Raw genomic sequence first — 22,544 nt, forward strand, 5'->3', positions numbered from 1 at the left:
AGACTCCTACCATACAGATCATCTGCTGACCTCAGTAAGCTGCACTAATACCATTATTATTGATCACAGAAATAAAAAAATCTGACTTCTGTTATGTACCATATTTTTCACACTATATAGTGTCTCTAAAAATGTGCCTCGTAAACCATTGCGCCTTATGTATAAAAATAGACCAGTAATTAGACGTCCATTGATAGTGCACCTCATATGGTATGCCTTATAAAAAAAATACGATACATCGAACCAATACAACAGAAGGTCTTCTTTAACCATTCATTGCAGGAATTTAATATTTTTGCAAAATGTTCTATATGTACTCCACTTTTTAGGGTGTGTAACAGTCATTTTGTGTATCAGTCATTTTGTGATTTTAAGAATTTTTCCAACACACTGCTAATAATGTGGTTCCGAGACAACGAATGAAATAACTCTTATGTAGTAAATGAAAACAAAATATTTATTTGATTAACCATATCTACTTTTTATATTTACATGCATACATACATTTTTTAATATATAATGATATTTCAGTTGTTAAAAAAAAAAAGTTTATCTGTATGGCATATGATTTTGGTTCCTAAAAGAGTTGTTTAACCCCCAAAATGAACTGCCAACCCCATTTCTAGTGTTGATATATTAATACAAAACATTGTTTGTTGCTTTATGGCAACACCATGCCATAGAGGGCTAATGTTATTTTCTTCACTCTTTTTAAACTTCTAGTCTCATATTTTGAATACGTTATGTATATATTTATTTATTTATTTAGTATATTTGCTGTTGGGTTAATTGGAGACTGGGAAGATGTATGCCTATACTTTAAAGTAAAGAAACATCATGTATTTATTATTATTGACACATAACTATTCTTGTTTTTTAGTCAAGTCTGTCCAGAACACTGTGTTCTACCTGTGGCCGGCGCTGGGAGTGTGTATCACTGTGATCTTTGCTCAAATCCTTGTGATCTGCACAACAACAAAGTGTGACCACTGCAGCGGTGAGTTTGTTCAGGCTTGCTTTTATTCATTTATCATTCTACAATTTGTTTAAACTCTTTATATGGTGTGGACATCAACACCAATGACATTATTTAGGGATCTGTAAATTAACTACAGGTGAAAATATAGGGGGAGGCCATACAGAAATCTGAAACATGTCCATATACAGTACATGTCATAACAGAAAATATAAAAATGATCCAAAATCTTTATTTGTCACACTTTTGACTGATCTGGCAGGTGTTCTTATAATGTGTATAAAGTGTTTTTACCAATAGAAAAAGTACTGATTCATAATTGTTGAACATGCTACTGGGAAAGTCTTGTTGAATTCAGGCCTAAACAGGATAAAACTGATTTGTTGGCATGAACGGAAGATCTGGCTGATTTAGTGGTGTAGATTATTATATAATAAGCTTTATGTTCAGTTCAAGTAGTTATTTATTGAAAAAAAAAGTTATTGTTATTTTACAGTGGTATGAGTGGTATTTTACTTTATAAATCATTGGATGTTCAGATCAGCAATTTCAGTTAAATATATCATGTAGCAGAAGAACACAGTGATATTTGAAAAGTGAAATTAAGTTTATAGGATTTACAGAAAGTGCAATAATTCTTAAATAAAAGTAGGCAGGTGGATATAATTGCACAATCTTGTCTTTTTATTGATTTGAATACCTTTAGTAGTACCTTTAGTGGAACACAAAATATGTATGGTAAGCTCAGTGACCTTCGACCTACATTCACAGGTGAATCCTATTATGAGAAAGGCTTAAGGTGCCAATTACAAGAGTGGCAAGACTGTTCAACATAATGGTTTAGGGGCTGTTATTTCTGCAAAAGGAGGATCTACTACATATTGATGTCATTTTTATGTTGGGGTGCCCAAATGTACGCACCTGCCTAATGTTGTTTAAAGAATTTCTGTAAATCCTATATATGATATATTTAACTGAAATTGCTGATCTGAACAACCAATGATTTATAAAAGAAAATCATAAAAATGATCAGGGGTGCACAAACGTTTTTACATCACTGTATATTGTATAGGTATTGTATAGACAATCATTAGAAAGGTTTTAACCAATGTCCTCATTCATTTTTATTTAAATAATATAAGAGGGAATTATAGCAGAATGTCAGCAAGATACAATTATTCAAGACTTGGTATTTATTTGTTGTATAAATGCATCTTGGTAATACATGTTATACTGTTGGAAAGCATGCAATTTTTTTTTTTTAATGGAGCTACAAGTGTGAGGAACATGCATTTGTGGTATGAGCAGCAGAGCAGAATATGTGGGTTACACCCACAAACAGGCTTTCCAACACTATTAGATTTATTGCCAATAAGCTTTGTTACAACAAAGAAATATACAGCTCTGGGCAAAAATAAGAGACTCAGTTTCTGAATCAGTTTCTCTGATATTGCTATTTATAGGTGTATGTTTGAGTAAAATTAACATTGTTGTTTTATTCTATAAACTCTGGACAAAATTTAAATAAAATTCTATTCCAATAAAATTTAAATTCTAAATAAAAATATTTTCATTTACAGCATTTTTTTTTCAAAAAATGAGAAATGGCTGAATTAACAGAAAAGATGCAGAGCTTTCAGACCTCAAATAATGCAAAGAAAACAATTACATGTTCATAAAGTTTTAAGAGTTTAGAAATGAATGGTGGAATAAAATTGGTGCAAAAAAATTAAGCAGTTTAGCTTGGTTTTATGGCTTGTTATCATCCATCTTCCTCTTGATTATATTCCAGAAGTTTTCAATTTGGTAAAATCAAAGAAACTCATCATTTTTAAGTGGTCTGTTATTGTTTTTTTCAGAGCTGTAAATGTACCAAACACTAACTTCTTTACTTTTTGTGTGATGTTTTATTTAATTGTAAAACTGTCATTTTCTGTTTGTAGCGCTCCCTAGAGGTGACTACAGGTAAGTTTAATTTTAGAATGGACAAAGGGAACTGATGGACCAGTTTAGGTTCGCTCGTGAAGCAGCAATAATAAAGACACAAAATTAAACTGGGGTAAAATTACAGAAATTGTATTAAAACTTTAAAAATAGGGGTCTCAATAGGTAAACAGGGTAGGGGGTAAGGAAATAAAATAAAATAAAAAAAGATCAAAGAAAACACAGTATCACAATAAAACAAATAATAAACAATGGTATTCACCAAGAGGTATGTATCAATTTTGTTTCCCTCTTTCTATAAATATTTTACATAATACCCAGTGTTAGACGTTTATAATATTTTAGATATATATTTAGAAAGTATTTACTATTTTATTACTCAGTCCTCAGTGTTAGTATTTTAGGTTTTATTAGGGTTTTTAATCATCGGTTTCTTTTCCTTATTTTAGGTTTTAAGTTAGGGGTTTTGGATCAATATCTAAGGTAAGTATAATTAGGGAATTATGGTAAGTATTTAAGGTAGGTATTGTCTATTTTGCAGGTTAAGAGGTAAGTATGGTATTTATATTATTCTATAATATAATTTACACAGTTTTCAGTCTCAGATTTCTTTTTCCAACAGAATAAATGATTCCCAATGTTTCACAGTAACAATATAACCAAACAATTAACCAAAATAACAAAATAACAAAAATAAATGATTCAACAGTAAATTAAGTTCAAAAGAATTCAACCCAATCATTCAATTAAATTCAATAAAAGAAATATAGTAAAGGTGTGGATTTCAACAAGATAAAAGTCTCTAGTGAAGGTTTAGCGCTTCCAGTAACCTTTAGAGATTAGAGAACTTCAGTCTATTATGTTTAGCGCAGTGTAACTCACTCAGAGTAGTTGGAAAAACAGTCCAACCTCAAAAATATGGGATACTCAGAATCAATGCTCGGGTACGAAGTTCCGTGGACCGTGGCTCGCCAGCTCGTGTCCCACTCGACTGGACTCTCGCACCCAGGCGGCAGGTCAGAGCAGATCAGTAAGATTCATCCCCAGGGAAACTGGCCAAATCCGATCCGGAATTCTTTTATTTTTTGTTAGTCTGGGATCCGCGTCAAGGACTCGGCTCCCGCTCGGGCGACGAAACGATTCACAGCGAAGAATCGGCTCCTTGCGGTGATGACAAAGCGATCGCGGTGAAGACTCTGTGTCCCGCAGCGATGACTAAGCGATCCGCTGTACAGTCTCGGCTCACCGCGGCGATGACTAAGCGATCCGCGGTACACTCGGCTCACCTCGGCGATGACGAAGCGATCCGCTGTACAGACTCGCTCCCCGCTCGGAATAACTCCGTCTCTGTTACAAATCCTCTCGCCGGTTTACACGACCGAACTGCTTGTTAGCCGTCTAGCGTTAGTACCGATGGCTAATAAGCATTACTCACGTATGAGGTACTTATATCTCAACGTAGCTTTCTATTCTCAGCGCGATAGCTGTGCCGCGATCCGCACGGTTCAGCTTCCAACTCAAGAGTGAATGCGTTTTCCACACAGGGGGTACTAGACTAACTTACTAAGCTGCTGATTGGTTGGTCTTCCCGCGCAGTAGGCTGCTTCAGAGTTATCTATTGGTTAAAATAGTGGCGTGATCTGTTTCAGGGTTTCTACTGGATAAAATTGGCGCGATAGGGGTTGTCCTATTACCACTGCTGGTCAGATTTAAAGAAATAGTTGCCTTATTTTTAAAATAAGTATTTTCTGAAATAATTATTTAGTTCTTTTTTTTCTAATTTCAGTTCACAAAGAAATTCCTATTAATTATATTTTTAGTTCTTTAATATTTTAATTAATTAATATTTTATTATTTTCATCTTATTCGTTAGGACTTGATAATCTATAATACTTACTAGGGGTAATTTCTCTAAAGGGTGTCAGCTTTAGTAACCTGGGTTACATCCTCCCGCCTTAAACGGTATGCACGTCCCTGTGCATGCGAAGGGCATGGTAATCAGGTGAATCTGGGTTCCCATAAGGGGTTTCTAGGAGGGACTGGGTAAAGGCAGTACTTAGGCCTTGAAATAGTGACTGTACTACGGAGATGAGGGGATTCCCTAACTCAGGGTAGGTTAATCTTTTGGCTCTTGTTCTAGACCTAGTAGAGTGTCTCACTGGGTTTTCCATTTCATCCTCTTCAGCTATACAAGACTGTTGATGAATTTCTGTCTCTTCTTCCATCTTGCTTTCAGGTTCCACTTGTTCGGGTGTGTCCTTGGAGTCAGTTTGGTGTACAGTAGGATCAGTAGCTACAAGTGTGATATGTGATGTTTCTCCTGGTAACTCGGGAAAGACATCCCTATCCTCAGGTGGGTTTTCAGGAATCATTTCAGGTAAGTTTTCAGGAATCATTTCAGGTAGGTTTTCAGGTAAATTCTCAGAGATTACTTCAGGTATGTTTTCAGAGGTTGTTTTTGGTGGGTTCTCAATAGAGCATGTTGCTTCTATTGGATTGAATCTGAGTGGGTATGTGTAGTAGTGAATGGGGCTTTCATCAAAATCTGAATCGACTTCAGATTCTTCAGGGTCATTTATATGTGATGCTGCTCTTGTCCTAGGTTTTGTTACCTTGATTTTGGGAGTTACATCTTCTGTCGACAAGAAGTTACAGGGTCGCAACAGATCCCTGTGTAGTGTGCGCAGCTGTCCTTTTTGATTTTCAGGTCTGACAGTGTACACAGGAAGTTCCCCTGCTCTCTTCACAATAACATGGACTGTAGGTTCCCATCTGTCAGCCAGCTTGTGCTTGCCTCGTAGCTTTACATTCCTGACCAACACTCGATCTCCCTCCTCCAAAGTAGACTCTACCACTCTTTTGTCAAATCTGGTCTTGTTCTTTTCTGCCATCTTAGTTGTGTTCCCCATGGCTAGCTTGTAACTCTCCTCTAGTCGCATTTTGAGATGTTTCACATATTGAGAGTGAGATTTCCCTTCTGGCTGACCAGGAAAGATATCAAAGATGAGGTCAATCGGTAATCGTGGTCTTCTCCCGAACATAAGCTCGTAGGGTGTAAATCCGGTGCTTTCATGTTTGGTGCAGTTGTAAGCGTGCACTAGAGGTTTTACAAAGTCATGCCAGTGGGCTTTTTGTTCTTCTCTTAGGGTTCCAATCATACTTAGTAGTGTTCGGTTGAACCTTTCTACTGGATTCCCTCTTGGATGGTATGGTGTGGTGCGAATTTTGTGTGTACCAATCACTTCACATAATTCTTTTATTGTCTTTGATTCAAAGTCAGGACCTTGATCGCTGTGGAGTCGTTCTGGAATGCCATAGTGAACTATGAAATGTTCCCACAAACATTTAGCGACTGTCTTGGCTTTTTGGTTTGGGGTAGGCACGGCTACAGCGTACTTGGTGAAGAAATCGGTGATGACCAGCACGTCTTTTGTGTTGCTTCGGTCAGGCTCAATCGAAAGGAAATCCATGCAGACTAACTCTAGAGGTCTGGTAGCTCGGATGTTGACCAAAGGGGCAGCTCTCTCCAGCGGTGCTTTACGTAGGATGCAGCGGCGACAAGTTCTAATCTTGTGGCTGATGTCATGTGCCATTCCAGGCCAGTAGAATCGTGACCTTACTAAATCTAAGGTGCGTTCTACACCTAAATGACCCATATTATCATGAAGGCTTGTCATGACCATGTCTCGCCACTGTTCAGGGAGGACCAGTTGGTACTGCATCTCCTGTTCTCCTTGGCGTCTCCTATACAGTATGCCGTCTTTCAAGAACAGTTTGTTCCACTCTCGACACAAAAGGGACAACTGTGGGATCTCCTTCTTTACTGACGGAGATGGCACCCCTCCCCCCTTTAAAGAAGAGATTATTTCTCGAATAGCCACATCCGAGTTCTGTTTCTCACGGACTTCTGCTGCAGGCACTCTAGAATTTAGCGGGAACCCATCAAGGAATTCATCTTGTACAAAGTCATCTGGTAGGCAATCCGGATTTGAAGCCAATGATTCTACAAATGGGATTCTGGAACCTTCTGAGGATTTATTTGAAGACTGGCGTACTAAGCGAGCTTCACAGATGGCGTGAACTACTTCAGTGTCAAGTTTGGTGTTGTCAGCAAGCTCTGGCAAATGCTTCAAGGTAAACTGACGGATTCTATCCTCTTCCTTCTGTGAGATGGGGTCATCTATTGTATGGTCGTGAGGACGTCTGGAAAGAGCATCAGCGTCTAGGTTCTGTTTTCCAGGTCGGTACCAAAGGGTGAATGAGAAAGTGGATAAAGCAGACAACCACCGGTAACTTGTGGCATCTAGTTTGGCAGAGGTTAGGATGTAGGTTAAGGGATTACTGTCTGTGATGACTGTGAATGTATTGCCATAGAGATAGTCGCTGAACTTCTCAGTTACAGCCCACTTGAGGGCTAAAAACTCCAGCTTGTGGGCGGGATACCTAGACTCACTGTGTGAAAGTCCACGACTAGCGAAGGCGATTGCTCTTAGTTGTCCATCCTGTTCTTGGTAGAGTGCAGCTCCTAAACCTGTGGTGCTTGCGTCAGTATGTAGAACATACGGGAGTTTGGAATTGGCATACGCTAGCACAGGGGCTGAAGTCAATTTGTCGATGATTGTGGTAAAGGCGGATTGACATTCCTCTGTCCAACGGCATCCAAAGGGTTCTTTAGGCTTAAAAAGAGGAGATTTCCCAGAGTTCACTTTGCTTCTCTTCGCAGGACCATAACCAATGGTTAAGGAGTTCAAAGGCTTCACTATTTTTGAGTAGTCCTGTATGAATCTTCTGTAGTATCCGGCGAATCCTAAAAACGATTGTAGCTCTTTAAGGTGTCTCGGACTTGGCCAGTCTCTAAGAGTTTTGATTTTTTCAGGGTCAGTTTCAACACCATTCCGGGATACGACATGTCCAAGGTACTTGACAGATGTTTGGAAAAATTTACATTTTTCGGGGGACAATTTCAACCCGTACTCTTTTAACCTTTGAAGGACCCTGAGCAGCCGTTGCTCATGTTCTTCCAGGGTTGCAGAGAATACTATAAGGTCGTCTAAAAAGACAATGACTTCTTTTAAATTCAGGTCAGATACGCATCTCTCCATGAGCCTCTGGAAAGTACTAGGGGCGTTGGTAATCCCCTGCGGCAGCCTGTTAAATTCCCAGAACCCTAATGGACATACGAAAGCGGTCTTGTGTTTGTCTTCTTCTGCTAGTTCTATCTGGTAGTAACCAGATTTCAGATCTAGCACTGAGAACCATTGGGAACCACTCAGCACCGAAAAAGTCTCTTCAAGATTTGGCAGGGCATAGGCATCCTTCACTGTCTGCAGATTCAACTTGCGGTAATCCACGCAAAGCCTGATGTCACCATTCTTTTTTCGGACTACGACAATGGGAGATGAAAACGATGACTCAGATTCTCTAATCACTCCAGCTTCTAGCAGTTCTTCCAGGTGTTGGCGCACAGCATTGATGTCTTGGGGGTGTATGGGTCTGGCCCTTTGTTTAAAGGGAGTCTCATCATTTAGTCTGATGTGGTGTCTTATTTTGCTTGAATGACCAAAGTCAAGATCGTGGTGTGCGAAAACTTCAGGGATGGCATTAAGCTTTTGAGTTATCCTTTCTTTCCATCTTTCGGGAATGGGAGAATCAGCAAAGTCAATCTGCACTCCTGGAGTAGGGGTAGATGATTGGGATTTTGAAGCTAATTTCTCTGCAGGGGTTACACTAGGGACAACCTGCTGCACTGCATGTAGCTCAGCTATAACTCGTTTGGGCATAAGCACTATGTCGTGATCTGATTCATTCCTCAACATTACTGGCAATCTGGCACGGGGCTTGCTAGGTAAGGTAAGTAAACTACTTGTGATTATCAGCCCTCCTGGAAGAGGAGTAGTGGGTTGTTGTATGACGACTCTGGTCTCTGGGTTTTTGGTGGTCACTGAACCCTCTAACACTAAACTTTGACGTGCAGGAATGACGCGTGGTTCTTGGCTGGAGAGTCGTACATCTCCTACTCGGCTGTCGTCTGTTTGCTTGTGTCGGATTTCAAGCGTTTGCAGTACCATCTTATACCCATAGCGATGTGGAAGAGGTTTTTCTGGGCTACCTTCACAGTAGCTCTCATAGAGGGCATCTAAGGTGTTGGTACCGATCAGTACAGAAGACTGGGTTGAGCCATTTGCATCTGGAACTACCAGGGCTAGGGTGGGGATAGTCAGAGTGGTGCCCAATATCTCTTTGGGAAATGTGATGGTCAGTTCGATGTATCCATGATATGGTACAAGCTGTCCGTTCGCTGCTTCTACTTCAAGCAAATCACTAAGGGGTTTAACACTTATGTGGGGCAACCAGGTTTCATGAAATGACTGAGGAACTGTGGTGACTTGAGATCCGGTGTCCAGAAGGCAATCGTGGCTGTGACCATTGATAGTTACTCGGGAAGTACATTTGGTTCCTACCAGCCTATGCGGTAGTTGGTTTTGTGAAGTTGCATGAACAGCATTACTCTTTGCTGACATCTTGTAAGGGTGGGGACTTTTCACATGGTCAGCCTCCATCCGTCCCTCGACAGAGCCTGACATCAGTTTAAAGAGGGTTCGGAGGTTTCTCCCAAGTCCCACGCTCGTTGTTTTTCCTTCAGATGTTTTCTTTTAGTGGCCACTAAAGATGGATTCGGGACAGACTGGCATGAAGCAGCTATATGTCCATCTTCGCCACACGAAAAACAATACCAGGCTCTGGGCCTCCCATCAGCTGGCTTAGAGACAGTGGTTGGAGGATTATGTCTCACAGTTTTGTTAGGTCGTCTCACCTTGTCATCCTGGCGTAGTTCTTTCTTCTCAGAGGTGCAACTGGTTTGTAGACGTGCTACTTGACTCTGAAGCTGAACAACTTGGTTTCTCAACTCGGACATATCTTCAGAAGGAGTGGGATTCTTTTGAGATCTTAAGGCCTTGAGGTGTCCATGAAACTCACCCATCTGTGTCTTTAGCTCCTTCACCATCTTGGTCAGTGATTCTTCTTTTCCTTCAGCCTCATTCGTTGCCTGAATAGCATGAGAGCCAATGCGGTGCTTAACAGCTCCAAGGTGTTTTTTCATCCGTCTCTCCTTGGCTACTTGCTTCTCTTCTTCCGTACGTAGCAGGAGTAACATTTCAGAGAGTGGTGGGGGCTCATGTTTCCTCTGCTCTAACTGGAGGTCAGCGATCAACCCATTGTCCCAGCATCCGCGACAGAACTGACGCAGTATCTGTTTATCAGCTTCAACAGCAGGTACAACTCCTTGCTTCGTAACTCTATTCATCACTGAATGCAGCCTCTGGAAATATTCCGATGGCTTCTCGTTTGCGTCTTGCAGAGTATTTAGAAATTTTGCAAAAAGTTCACCGCCCTCCTCAATCGTGGCAAAAGCTGAATCAAGCAACTCGAGGTAGGCCTTGGGTGCAGACATCGGGCCTAAATGCTTTACAAGGTGGGCGGCTGGAGGCAGAAGACTATCCAGAATCTTACGGGCTCGGTGTAAATCTGACAAGACAGGGTCTCTCAGGAGAAGTTCGACATTGTTACGCCAAGTGTCGTAATCTACCTCATGAGCGGGATGAGGAATTCTTCCTGAGAAGGTTCGGAGTTTTATGGTTGCATGGGAATGAGAAGCAGCTTCTTCACTTCTCACTATATGCTCAACGACGACGCGCTGTACTGCAGGTGGGTTTGCATCGCACAATGGGATGTTTACACTTGCACTGGCTTGTGTTCCAGAGTCAGTTGATACGGCACTTGGGCGGTGTGAATAAGAAGGTGCTTGATGAATCGATGGAACATCACTCACAACAGCAGCTGCTGGGTGTTCTACACTGGTATCATCATGAACTGGTTTAGGTATGCTCGACTCACTGCACAGGGAGAGGTGTTCTTGTAGGAGTTCAGAGAACGGTTTACCACTCTTATTTGAGAGTTTCCTTAATTCTTCCAGGAAGCAGTGGGTGGCGCGTTCAGCGGCTGAAGGTGCATACACTGTGGCTAGGGCTTTTAGGTGATAAGCAACACCTTCTTGGCTAGGGCTATGATAGGTGTGTGGAAGTGCTTTAAGTGTTTTCAAAGCATGAGCAGTTTTGAACTCAACTACTACAGCTCTATGAAATGAGGATGTTGGGTCATCAATGCGGAGTACTCGACTGATGGGACCATGCTGCTCTAAGTAGGTAGTTAGATCATTATCAGTTTCAGTTTCGGTTAGACCACTAACGAGGACTGAGTTTGCCACCACAACAGCTTCTTGTTCTATTAATTCCATGTTGGCTATTTAGGTTATCTGTTAGTTGACAAGGCACTCTAATTTGAATAATTATAGTAAGTTGGGCAGAGGCTTTTATTTTAGTGTCTTTTAGTGTTAACTGCTCCTGGCTGGCTCGCCAAGCTCTGTAGCGCTCCCTAGAGGTGACTACAGGTAAGTTTAATTTTAGAATGGACAAAGGGAACTGATGGACCAGTTTAGGTTCGCTCGTGAAGCAGCAATAATAAAGACACAAAATTAAACTGGGGTAAAATTACAGAAATTGTATTAAAACTTTAAAAATAGGGGTCTCAATAGGTAAACAGGGTAGGGGGTAAGGAAATAAAATAAAATAAAAAAAGATCAAAGAAAACACAGTATCACAATAAAACAAATAATAAACAATGGTATTCACCAAGAGGTATGTATCAATTTTGTTTCCCTCTTTCTATAAATATTTTACATAATACCCAGTGTTAGACGTTTATAATATTTTAGATATATATTTAGAAAGTATTTACTATTTTATTACTCAGTCCTCAGTGTTAGTATTTTAGGTTTTATTAGGGTTTTTAATCATCGGTTTCTTTTCCTTATTTTAGGTTTTAAGTTAGGGGTTTTGGATCAATATCTAAGGTAAGTATAATTAGGGAATTATGGTAAGTATTTAAGGTAGGTATTGTCTATTTTGCAGGTTAAGAGGTAAGTATGGTATTTATATTATTCTATAATATAATTTACACAGTTTTCAGTCTCAGATTTCTTTTTCCAACAGAATAAATGATTCCCAATGTTTCACAGTAACAATATAACCAAACAATTAACCAAAATAACAAAATAACAAAAATAAATGATTCAACAGTAAATTAAGTTCAAAAGAATTCAACCCAATCATTCAATTAAATTCAATAAAAGAAATATAGTAAAGGTGTGGATTTCAACAAGATAAAAGTCTCTAGTGAAGGTTTAGCGCTTCCAGTAACCTTTAGAGATTAGAGAACTTCAGTCTATTATGTTTAGCGCAGTGTAACTCACTCAGAGTAGTTGGAAAAACAGTCCAACCTCAAAAATATGGGATACTCAGAATCAATGCTCGGGTACGAAGTTCCGTGGACCGTGGCTCGCCAGCTCGTGTCCCACTCGACTGGACTCTCGCACCCAGGCGGCAGGTCAGAGCAGATCAGTAAGATTCATCCCCAGGGAAACTGGCCAAATCCGATCCGGAATTCTTTTATTTTTTGTTAGTCTGGGATCCGCGTCAAGGACTCGGCTCCCGCTCGGGCGACGAAACGATTCACAGCGAAGAATCGGCTCCTTGCGGTGATGACAAAGCGATCGCGGTGAAGACTCTGTGTCCCGCAGCGATGACTAAGCGATCCGCTGTACAGTCTCGGCTCACCGCGGCGATGACTAAGCGATCCGCGGTACACTCGGCTCACCTCGGCGATGACGAAGCGATCCGCTGTACAGACTCGCTCCCCGCTCGGAATAACTCCGTCTCTGTTACAAATCCTCTCGCCGGTTTACACGACCGAACTGCTTGTTAGCCGTCTAGCGTTAGTACCGATGGCTAATAAGCATTACTCACGTATGAGGTACTTATATCTCAACGTAGCTTTCTATTCTCAGCGCGATAGCTGTGCCGCGATCCGCACGGTTCAGCTTCCAACTCAAGAGTGAATGCGTTTTCCACACAGGGGGTACTAGACTAACTTACTAAGCTGCTGATTGGTTGGTCTTCCCGCGCAGTAGGCTGCTTCAGAGTTATCTATTGGTTAAAATAGTGGCGTGATCTGTTTCAGGGTTTCTACTGGATAAAATTGGCGCGATAGGGGTTGTCCTATTACCACTGCTGGTCAGATTTAAAGAAATAGTTGCCTTATTTTTAAAATAAGTATTTTCTGAAATAATTATTTAGTTCTTTTTTTTCTAATTTCAGTTCACAAAGAAATTCCTATTAATTATATTTTTAGTTCTTTAATATTTTAATTAATTAATATTTTATTATTTTCATCTTATTCGTTAGGACTTGATAATCTATAATACTTACTAGGGGTAATTTCTCTAAAGGGTGTCAGCTTTAGTAACCTGGGTTACATGTTCTTTTCAGAGTCAGCAGCAGAGCTAATCCCCAATCAGGTACGGCTGTTCTCTAATGCTTTAAGAAAAAAGAAAATCTAGCCCTGTCCTGCACATTTCAGTGTTTCCCCTGCTTGCCTTACACCTGATCTATTATTGAGCAGAAGGTGATGAATTAGAAAAGGAAGTCACTTAAAATACACAGGAGAGGGTTAGAATAAAGGTAAAAGATCTTCAGGATCTTGTTTAGAACAATAGTTTTAATCTTCACTTTTTAACCCTTTCTGCTTGTTTTCACAGGACCTCGCTGCTGCAGAGCGGACCTACGCTGCCAAGCAGCCGAGAGTGACGAGTGGAAACAGCGTGCACTGTGAACTGGAATACTTTATGGTGACTGATATGAGAGTGTGATATGAGGCCACAGTGTCAGAGGGTGTGATCAGACTGATGGTGTCTGATGGTACGCCCACATGGACGACTGGTCACTGTTTTTCTGTTTTATTTTATTATAATCTGTGTGAAAAAAGCAGCAAGTCAGTTGGTTGAATTAAAGCTGTGATCACACTTTATCAGAACTGAGACTTCATTAGAAAACAACTAGACTCCACCTAAGAATAAACACTGCATCTTATCAGATCAGATCAGAATGACCCACCACCCAATAATAGCTGCTCTGTGGTGGTCTCTCCTGTGGGGTCCTAATCGTTGAAGAACAGGGTGAAAGGAGAATAATAATAAAGTATGCAAAGAAACAGATTGTAATAATAGAACTGCAAATATAGTGTCCTCTATGATCATTAGTAGCATCTTAAAAAGTGAACAGTAAATAGCCCTATTTGAGTAATGTTTTAATCCATATTATGGCAATAACTTCTCCACTAAGTAAAGAAAAATAATTATTTTAAGAAATGAGGGTTAGTCAATCCTATAAAAAATTCAAATTTTAAAGGATCCTTAAGTGCAGTCACAAAGACCATCAAAAATATTATGATGAAACTGGCACTCATCAGGACCACCCCTGGAAAAGAAAGACCAAGAGTTATCTCTGTTGCACAGGATAAGTTCATCAGAGTTCCCAGCATCAGAAACCGCAAGTTAACAGCATCCCAGATACTGTAAGAGCCACCTAAATGCTTTACAGAGTATTTTTGTTTGTTTAACATTTTTAAGTTTAATACTGTAGATGATTCATTATGTGTTCCTTCATAGTCTGGATAACTTCAGTATTCATTTACAATGTATGGAAAATGTGTGTCCAAACTTTTGATTGGTACTGTATGTAGATGTAGTATCTCTTCCATGGGATCAGTAAACAATTTCACACATAATTTCAAAAGCAAATGTCAGTATAAAAAATAGAGATACAAGGTTTTTGCCATCTTTCATATATATAAACCTGTTTTTTATATTTTATATTTGTTTTTACTTTTTAATGTGAATCATATAATAATTTATTTTAAAACTCACTGACCTCTTTTTGTTATTTTTAAATAAATGCTTTTGGTTGTTACTCCAGTGATGTAATATCTGTGCCTATTTAGAAACTGTTGTTCTGTGCCTGATTTCTCAATATGCTGTATATACTTTTATATTTGTAATACCCAAATATTATTTAGAGGAATTTGCTGATAGCAGAAATTTAGATTTTGAATTATTCCTCTCTGACTGGTACAGAAGAATGTCTCTAATGTCTCTCTCATCTTTAAATGGGTCTAACTGTGTTCATATCTTACTGCTATGAAGCTGTAAATTATGTTTTTCATGAAATGGTAAAATGTTTCTTTTACAACATTGATATGTGTTCTATGATCTATTGTGAATAAAATATGACTATGACATTTGCAAATCCTTTTATTTGTAAGTATTCATTTTTTTTCCCACACAGTCCCAACTTTTTTGGAACTGGGGTTGTAAATTATATGTAAGATAATTGAAATTTGATTTTAAATGATGGGTATGTGGGATTTCGTCCACCTGTAATATGCTAACATAATGATTTCAATACTCAGTGACTTTTAAAGATACTTTTATATATTATATATTTTTTCAGAATAAATACAGTATGAGGTATTACTGTGTTATTACCAGTTAACAAGGTAATGTCCAAAAATATAGGAGCTTAACACACACTTATTTTTGGGGTCCCTTTTACTTCTAATCTACCCCAGTTATATTAATTTGTACACACAAAAAATAAACAGTAATGAGTTAAACATTCATTCAAATGTGATGAAAATGGTTTCACATGTTTAGACAACTATGTAAAAAATATATTTTGTGTGTATAAACTATATATTATTGTTTTTATAGATGTAACATTGGTATCAGTCAGAAATATTTTCAGCTGCTTCGGTTTGTAGATTTCAGGCCCAGGATACCTAACCCCATAATTAAAAAATAAGTATAAACATATTTAAGTATAACGAATGTTTCATATGTCGTCATCTCAGATTATTACTTATTTTATTAATTTACCAAAAACATATTTTTTAAACTGGAGAGAAAGAGAGAGAGAGAGAGAGAGAGAGAGAGAGAGAGAGAGAGAGTGCTCAATATATTCCTCGCTTGACCATCTAAGGATAAATTCAGTGTTTTTGGGAAGGGAAGGGGAAACAATTAAAAATATTACTTTTTAGAACTTTTCCAATTATATCCAATTGTAATTATAATAAATAATGTTCACTCATATTATTTTGGATCATTTTTATTATTGTTGTTGTTTCAATTTGCTACATTAAATAAATGTAAATGTGTTTGTATTTTCTGGAGAGATATTACTACAGAAACGTCAGTTTCAGTTACTTAGTTATTGCATGCTGGACTGTGGCTCAGTTTATCAGGAAATTAAACTATTCATGAGAAAAAAAAAATGCTATTTAAGAGATGCGGCAGCTTCTTGTGGTCATTCAAATGAAGCAGAAAGAAAGAACCCTGTGACTTTTATCAGCCAATGAGGTTTGTTCCATGTGCTCACCAGACTATTTCAGCTCGCTCGCTTTCTTTAAGACTTTTCCACCAGGTTATAGCGGTTGATATTGTTGAGGATGGCTCGAGCTGGGATTATATTCTTGATTCTCTATGAAATATGTAAGTGAAAAACCTTCAGCAGAACTTTTTTTCAGTTATTGTCCTTATTGTTTTACTTTTAACTGAAATTTAATGTAATTGTATTTGATGTTTTAGGTTCTGCTGAAACTGTAGGAAATACAGAACCGTCGGTTGTCTCAGTTAAAGTTGGAGAATCGGTTACTCTAAACTGCATATCTGCACTTACAGCTGAGTCTAAAACTGCATACTGGTTTAAGCACAGACTGGAGCACAAACCACAGGAAGTGGGATATAAGCTCAATGGAAAGGATTATTTTCTTCAAAATCCGTTTAATGACTCAAAATTAGGATTTGAGTTGAAGGAAGTTGGCGGTGGGGTTTCTCTCAGTATTAAACAGGTTCAGAAACAAGATGAAGGAATGTACTTCTGTGGATCGATTAGCGAGAGTTCTGTGAAATTTTCTACTGGAACTTTCTTAGCTGTGTCGGGTAAATACACTGTTTCTGATTTTGCCTTTAATATTCTGACTATGGTGAATCACTTAAATATGTAAATATTATTTTATGTTTTAGTTTATTATTGTTGTTATGTTCTATTGCCGGGTTCAGAGGCGAGTTTCCCCCTCTCTGCCTCTTTTAGTTTATCTGTTATTTTACTTATATTATCTCATTATTGTGTGATATATGTCCTCCCTCTGCACAATTATCACAGTTACTAGAACTTTGAATTAAGACTGATAAGTAAGACAAACAGTAACACTGTAACATAAATGTCACAAATAGCAGTACATTTATAGTAATAAACATTGTGAAATTATTAAGTAATGTCTCAACTAATTATCAATTTACACCCGTTAAGACATTATTAAACATTACTACATTTCAATGCTTAAGATTGTAAATAATAATGAATTACGACACTTGTTAGAAATGTTATAACGATTTATAATGTCTCAATTACTTATTATGCAGTAAATACTGTTAATTAACATATTTACTATTATAATTAATGTATATACAATCAAAATTGTATCCCTGGACATGGTTTACTTATGAGAATAAACAATTATTTTCTTCTTTATTTAAAAATCTATTTACCATTTACATAATCATTACATTAATCCCAGCTATGGTTATAAGCTAAGATGTATTAAAAAATGAAAAAAAAAAAAAAAAAAAAACTTTGATAATTAAAAAAAATCGTTCTATATATCCTTTGAAATAGGTCAAACATAACATAATAGAAGAGTTAATCATAATAACAAAATTATCCTAAATTCAGATTCAAGCTAATAGCACATACAGTTTGTTTATATAGTTATCAGTTCCGTCTTTATCAGAAGGAAAAAAACCTTGGACTGTCTATGTTTTATTAACCAGATCCTTCAGACATCTCAGTTCTCCAAACTCCAGCACTGCAGTCGGTTCCTCCAGGAGAAGCAGTGAATCTTCAGTGTACGGTTCTCTCTGAGATCAGATCAGCAGAACTGAGAGTGTTCTGGATCAGATCTGCTGCAGGATCATCCTTTCCTGAAATCATCTTCACTCATCACAACAGCAGCAGCAGCAGCAGCAGCAGCAGCCGTCAGTGTGAGATCAGCTCTTCTAAACACAGCAGTGTGTACAACTTCTCCCCCAACATCCCCAACAACCACCATGCTGCAACTTACTACTGCGCTGTGGAGGCCTGTGGAAGGATCATCGTTGGAAATGGAACAACAGTAGAAATAAGTACGATTTTACTACCTAATAAGCACACACACATTCACTTACTCACTATTAGTGAGGACAGTTCTAGGGAATTCTAAGCCTAAGCAGTGACTCAGGAGATCAAAGTGATAGCGGTCTTTTATGAAGCAAATGATGGTTTTGCAACTGAAATAAGTGAAATAGTAAAATCAGTATATGATATTGTTGCTTCTAAACAACACATTCATAAAAACTTCAAATTCTGTCAATAACTAAGAAACAGTTCAATAGTCAGTGATGATTACAGGCAGCTGCAAAGGAGAGATGAGGTTTGGGATGGGGATTAGGTTGGATGTGGTCTAGCACAAAAGCCTCTGCCCTAGTGCCTCCATGCTCTAAAGTATCCTCTATAGGGGTAAAACAAGACAAAGTTTTGTAATTGCTGCTCTGTGTAGGGAAACAGTGATTAAGCCCCTACTAGGCTGCCCCTTTCTGTAATAAATTATGATTATGTGCTGAGAACATGAATAATTTGATAGTGTATCTGAATGAGTGAGGGCCTTTCTGGTCCTCAAATAAAAAATGTTGCAATTATAAAGTGTTTGCTTCTGTCTATGAGCTGTGTCCCAAAGCGTGCTCCCTCCAGTAGAGAAAATTGGAATGTCTATATGGAATGTGTGTATGGTATATGGTGAGAAAGCATGATGCGGTGACCAGTGTGGTGCCCTCTAATAAAGAAGTGCCCCACCAGTGAAATGTTTAGTGTGATGTGGTGCCCTATATTTTTCCTTACAATAGGAGAAACTGCATTGGATAGTAAAAGACAAAGTAAATTGAAGTTGTCAGTGATAGTTTTTTTTTGTACACTGTATGTAATTTTTGCTCCACATTCTATAGAATGTTTAGATACCAGAGGCCGAGTCTTTAACCAGAGTTGCCAGGTTTGTGGTTTTCCCGCCAAATTGGGCTAGTTTTAAAATCCAGTCGCAGGTAAATAATTTAGAGGTGGTGGGGTGGGCTTTTTTTGGGCTACTTTTAAAAAATTACTGCGGCCGCCAAAAAAAGAAGGGTGTTGCCTTGGATGTCAACACGGCGGACAAACATGTAGAAATCGACACTAACATATGAAAGGATTGATTACAATCAATTAATTAATTAATTCATTTATTTATTCATAAAAGACAGAGAGAGAGAGAGAGAGAGAGAAAGAGAGAGAGAGAGAGAGAGAGATCACAATGTAAACAGAAATCACAAGGTGAAAAAAATGTTAGAGGGTCAAGAACAAAAATTAGTAAGTAAAAGTTTTTGCTAATTATGTTGATATTAAATGTTCTACTCTGGAATATAAAAAAAGAAAAAGAACTAGAACAACACTAATGCTACAGTATTATTAATCATTTTTAAATAAATAGAAATACTCATAACAAATCCCTTATAAACAAAATACTAAGTCAATCCGTGTATCATTCGTTCATTTGATATTCAATTGAGAATCAAAATCGGAAAATTGAAAAACCAATTCGTTTTTTCGTTTTTTCGTTTTTGAATATAATACCAAAAAACGAATAACGGCTTGTATTTTGTATTTTTATTTGGTTATCCAAACAAAAATTGGAAATTTAAAAAACGGACCAGGAGCCGAATTTGATTTTGATTTTGAACTTGACCCATTTGTGTGCCCCGGAAGTTACTGATTTGTTTATTCTTGGTGGGTTTCTAGCTACGTTGTTGTCATCAGTGATGTAGACACTGGGACTGTGTACCTTTTCAAATGAAAACAGTGAGGGAAGAAGTTTACTACACCATGTATAGACTAACCAGCTAGCTAGCTAGGTTAGTTAGCCAGCTAGTCACGTATATAAAAAAGTATGTAGGCGGCAATTCACAGAATAACATTAACTAAATATGACATTTAGCTACGGAACGTTAGACAAACACCTGAAAGATCCTGCCGATTTTTTCTGTTGTCATATCGTCTTCTTTCACTGCAACGCGTTTAGTTCCTCTGAACAAGATAAAACTCTCCATCCTCAACTCCATCCAAAGCCTACAGCAATACAGACTGTGTAGATAACACTGCAGTGAACTCGCGCGCAACAGAAACCCACCAAGAATAAACAAATCAGTAACTTCCGGGGCACACAAATGGGTCAAGTTCAAAATCAAAATCAAATTCGGCTCCTGGTCCGTTTTTTAAATTTCCAATTTTTGTTTGGATAACCAAATAAAAATACAAAATACAAGCCGTTATTCGTTTTTTGGTATTATATTCAAAAACGAAAAAACGAAAAAACGAATTGGTTTTTCAATTTTCCGATTTTGATTCTCAATTGAATATCAAATGAACGAATGATACACGGATTTAAGTCGTACACTCATAGTTGTTTTCCCATTTGTCTCACATGTGTGACAGACAGATACTTTAAGCTTGTTTTGATTCTAAATGGTGGGTTTTAGACTGACTTTGGGCTGGATATTTCTGTTGGACCTGGCAACCCTGTCCGTAACCCTGGCACCCTGTTAAAATGTGTGTGAGGAAGTAAAACAGCAAGATTTGTTTGTAGCTGTAAAGATTGAGTTTAACCTAAAATCACTTATTTAAGCAATCTATAGGTGAGCCCTGTAATTGTGCACCAAGCAACTTGATTTAGACCGTGTCAGTGTGTCTTTGCTATCGTAACAATGCAAAAATTATGCCTTGTGCATCCTAAAACACACAAAAGGCATGCATTAATTCTCTTAATTCATCATGAGTGTGTTTTGGGCTTAACGTGAAATAAACCAATCAGTGTGTCACCTGCCATTCCCTTTTAAGAGCCAGATGTGCTCAGGTGGATTGCTATTTTAATGGCGCAGAGCCTCTGCAATTCTCAGCAGAGGAAACTGACCTGCTCGTTCACGCTGTGAAGGTGCACAAGCAGGTCATTTATGCTTTATTTTCTATTCCGTTTATTGTTGATGTAAAAGTTGATAAAGGTTTAACGATGATAAAAAGTAAGGATTTAATAATGAGGACAGATTTCACAGAACAGGTGGATCGAAAAGAATAAAGTAACAATTTGATATGAACTCCAAAAACAGAACAATGAGCAGAAAAAAACATCATTGTTTTTTTACTATATTATGCACAAATGTGGGTAGTGATTAGTGAACAGTGGATGTGACACTATATGTTCAATCGTAACTTTATTTTGAGGTAAAATCTGAAGTTCATGCTGACTGTTATTGTGATGTATGTTCTATCACAGAACAGTGGGACAGTTCTACACGTGTACTGGTAGTCGCTCTCGGGGTGTTTTCAGGAGTGTGTGTGGTTGTAATCTGTGCTCAGGCCATCATCATTTTGAAGCTGAAGAGAACCGGGCCATGTGCTGGTAAGAATCACTTATAATACAATAACTACAGTAGATTAGATTTACTTAAATCAGACATACTGTATCTGAAATAATATTCCATCACTGTCTTTATCTTCTTTCTGCTCTACAGGGAAACTTCAGCCGGGTGCTGTGGTGGAGAACGCTTTCAGTCAGGTACTCTTCATATAATCTGTAATTATGAAATAATACTGATTAGAAGCTTAGTTTAGTTTTTAAAGTGTAGCTGAAAAAGTGTGGAATTAATTGAGAGACATAAATAGTGAATAAATAAGCAAATTGCATTGCCATGAGTAATTAGCATATCGAGGAGATATAAATGTTAACTCTTTTTTTAAGGAAAACTAATTAGTGGCTTATTAACATCTTGTTCTTTGCTCAATAAAGTTTCAATTAGACATTTGTAAATTATGTATTTACTGCTTATTCAAGCTTTATTCACTTATTTAAGTGGCTTCTGCTTGCAGTTTAGCACCTTAAACACCAGAGATGAGGAAGAAATTTTATTTTACATATCAATAATCATTATTATTTCTGTGGTTGTTTATATATTCTATTATATTATATTATATTATATTACACACTAATGAAATCTTTTGTCTGTTGCTTATAGTCTAACTGCGCATTAAAGTCATAGATTATATAGCTTTTCAACACTTTGTTAACTGGTACTTAAGATTTATCATTAAGTGTTAAGAATTAACAAAATTTTGGAATATGAACCACGACTCAATTTCCCAAGCTCCTCCCCCTGCTCCTATATATACCTTCCAGGTGCTCACCTACATGACTTTCGACCTCGCACCCGCCTCCTCCCCATCACCACCCTCGTCTTCATCACTCATCTTCATTACTCACCTAGCTGCGGGGGGGACCTTGCTTGAGAACCGTCTCAAGCTTTTCTGAACTGTACCCCAAGTAACAACATCAGTTCCCCTCCCCGCATCACATAGGCGGGGTTCATTATAGCAAAATAACTCACAGAACTGACTTGTTCTTTTTTCACATCATGCGTTAGTTTGCTTGTTATTCACTAAGATGGATCGCTTTTGTGAAACGCACCCCTGGTTTGTTATCAAATCTGTATTTTTGTAGAATACTGAATGTCATTATTAATCAGAATCAAACAATTTCTATTTCCCAATAAATTAACCCACCT

The 22,544-nt window shown here is 38.0% G+C and overlaps 1 protein-coding gene across 4 annotated transcripts in view; it reads left to right on the forward strand.

Moving 5' to 3' along the window:
- LOC125804773 (uncharacterized) overlaps positions 1–22,544 on the forward strand; it is a 163,695-nt gene that overhangs the window by 140,320 nt on the left and 831 nt on the right. For 3 of the 4 annotated variants that reach the window (XM_049484296.1, XM_049484295.1, XM_049484298.1), the window contains exons 4-5: positions 21,260–21,385; positions 21,498–21,541. In XM_049484296.1, coding sequence (XP_049340253.1) covers positions 21,260–21,385; positions 21,498–21,541 — 170 coding nt within the window. The remainder of the gene's footprint in view (positions 1–21,259; positions 21,386–21,497; positions 21,542–22,544) is intronic. The other variant, XM_049484297.1, reaches the window with a different exon arrangement.

This window comes from Astyanax mexicanus, chromosome 10 (genome assembly GCF_023375975.1).
Source record: "Astyanax mexicanus isolate ESR-SI-001 chromosome 10, AstMex3_surface, whole genome shotgun sequence".
Lineage (NCBI taxonomy): Eukaryota > Metazoa > Chordata > Actinopteri > Characiformes > Acestrorhamphidae > Astyanax > Astyanax mexicanus.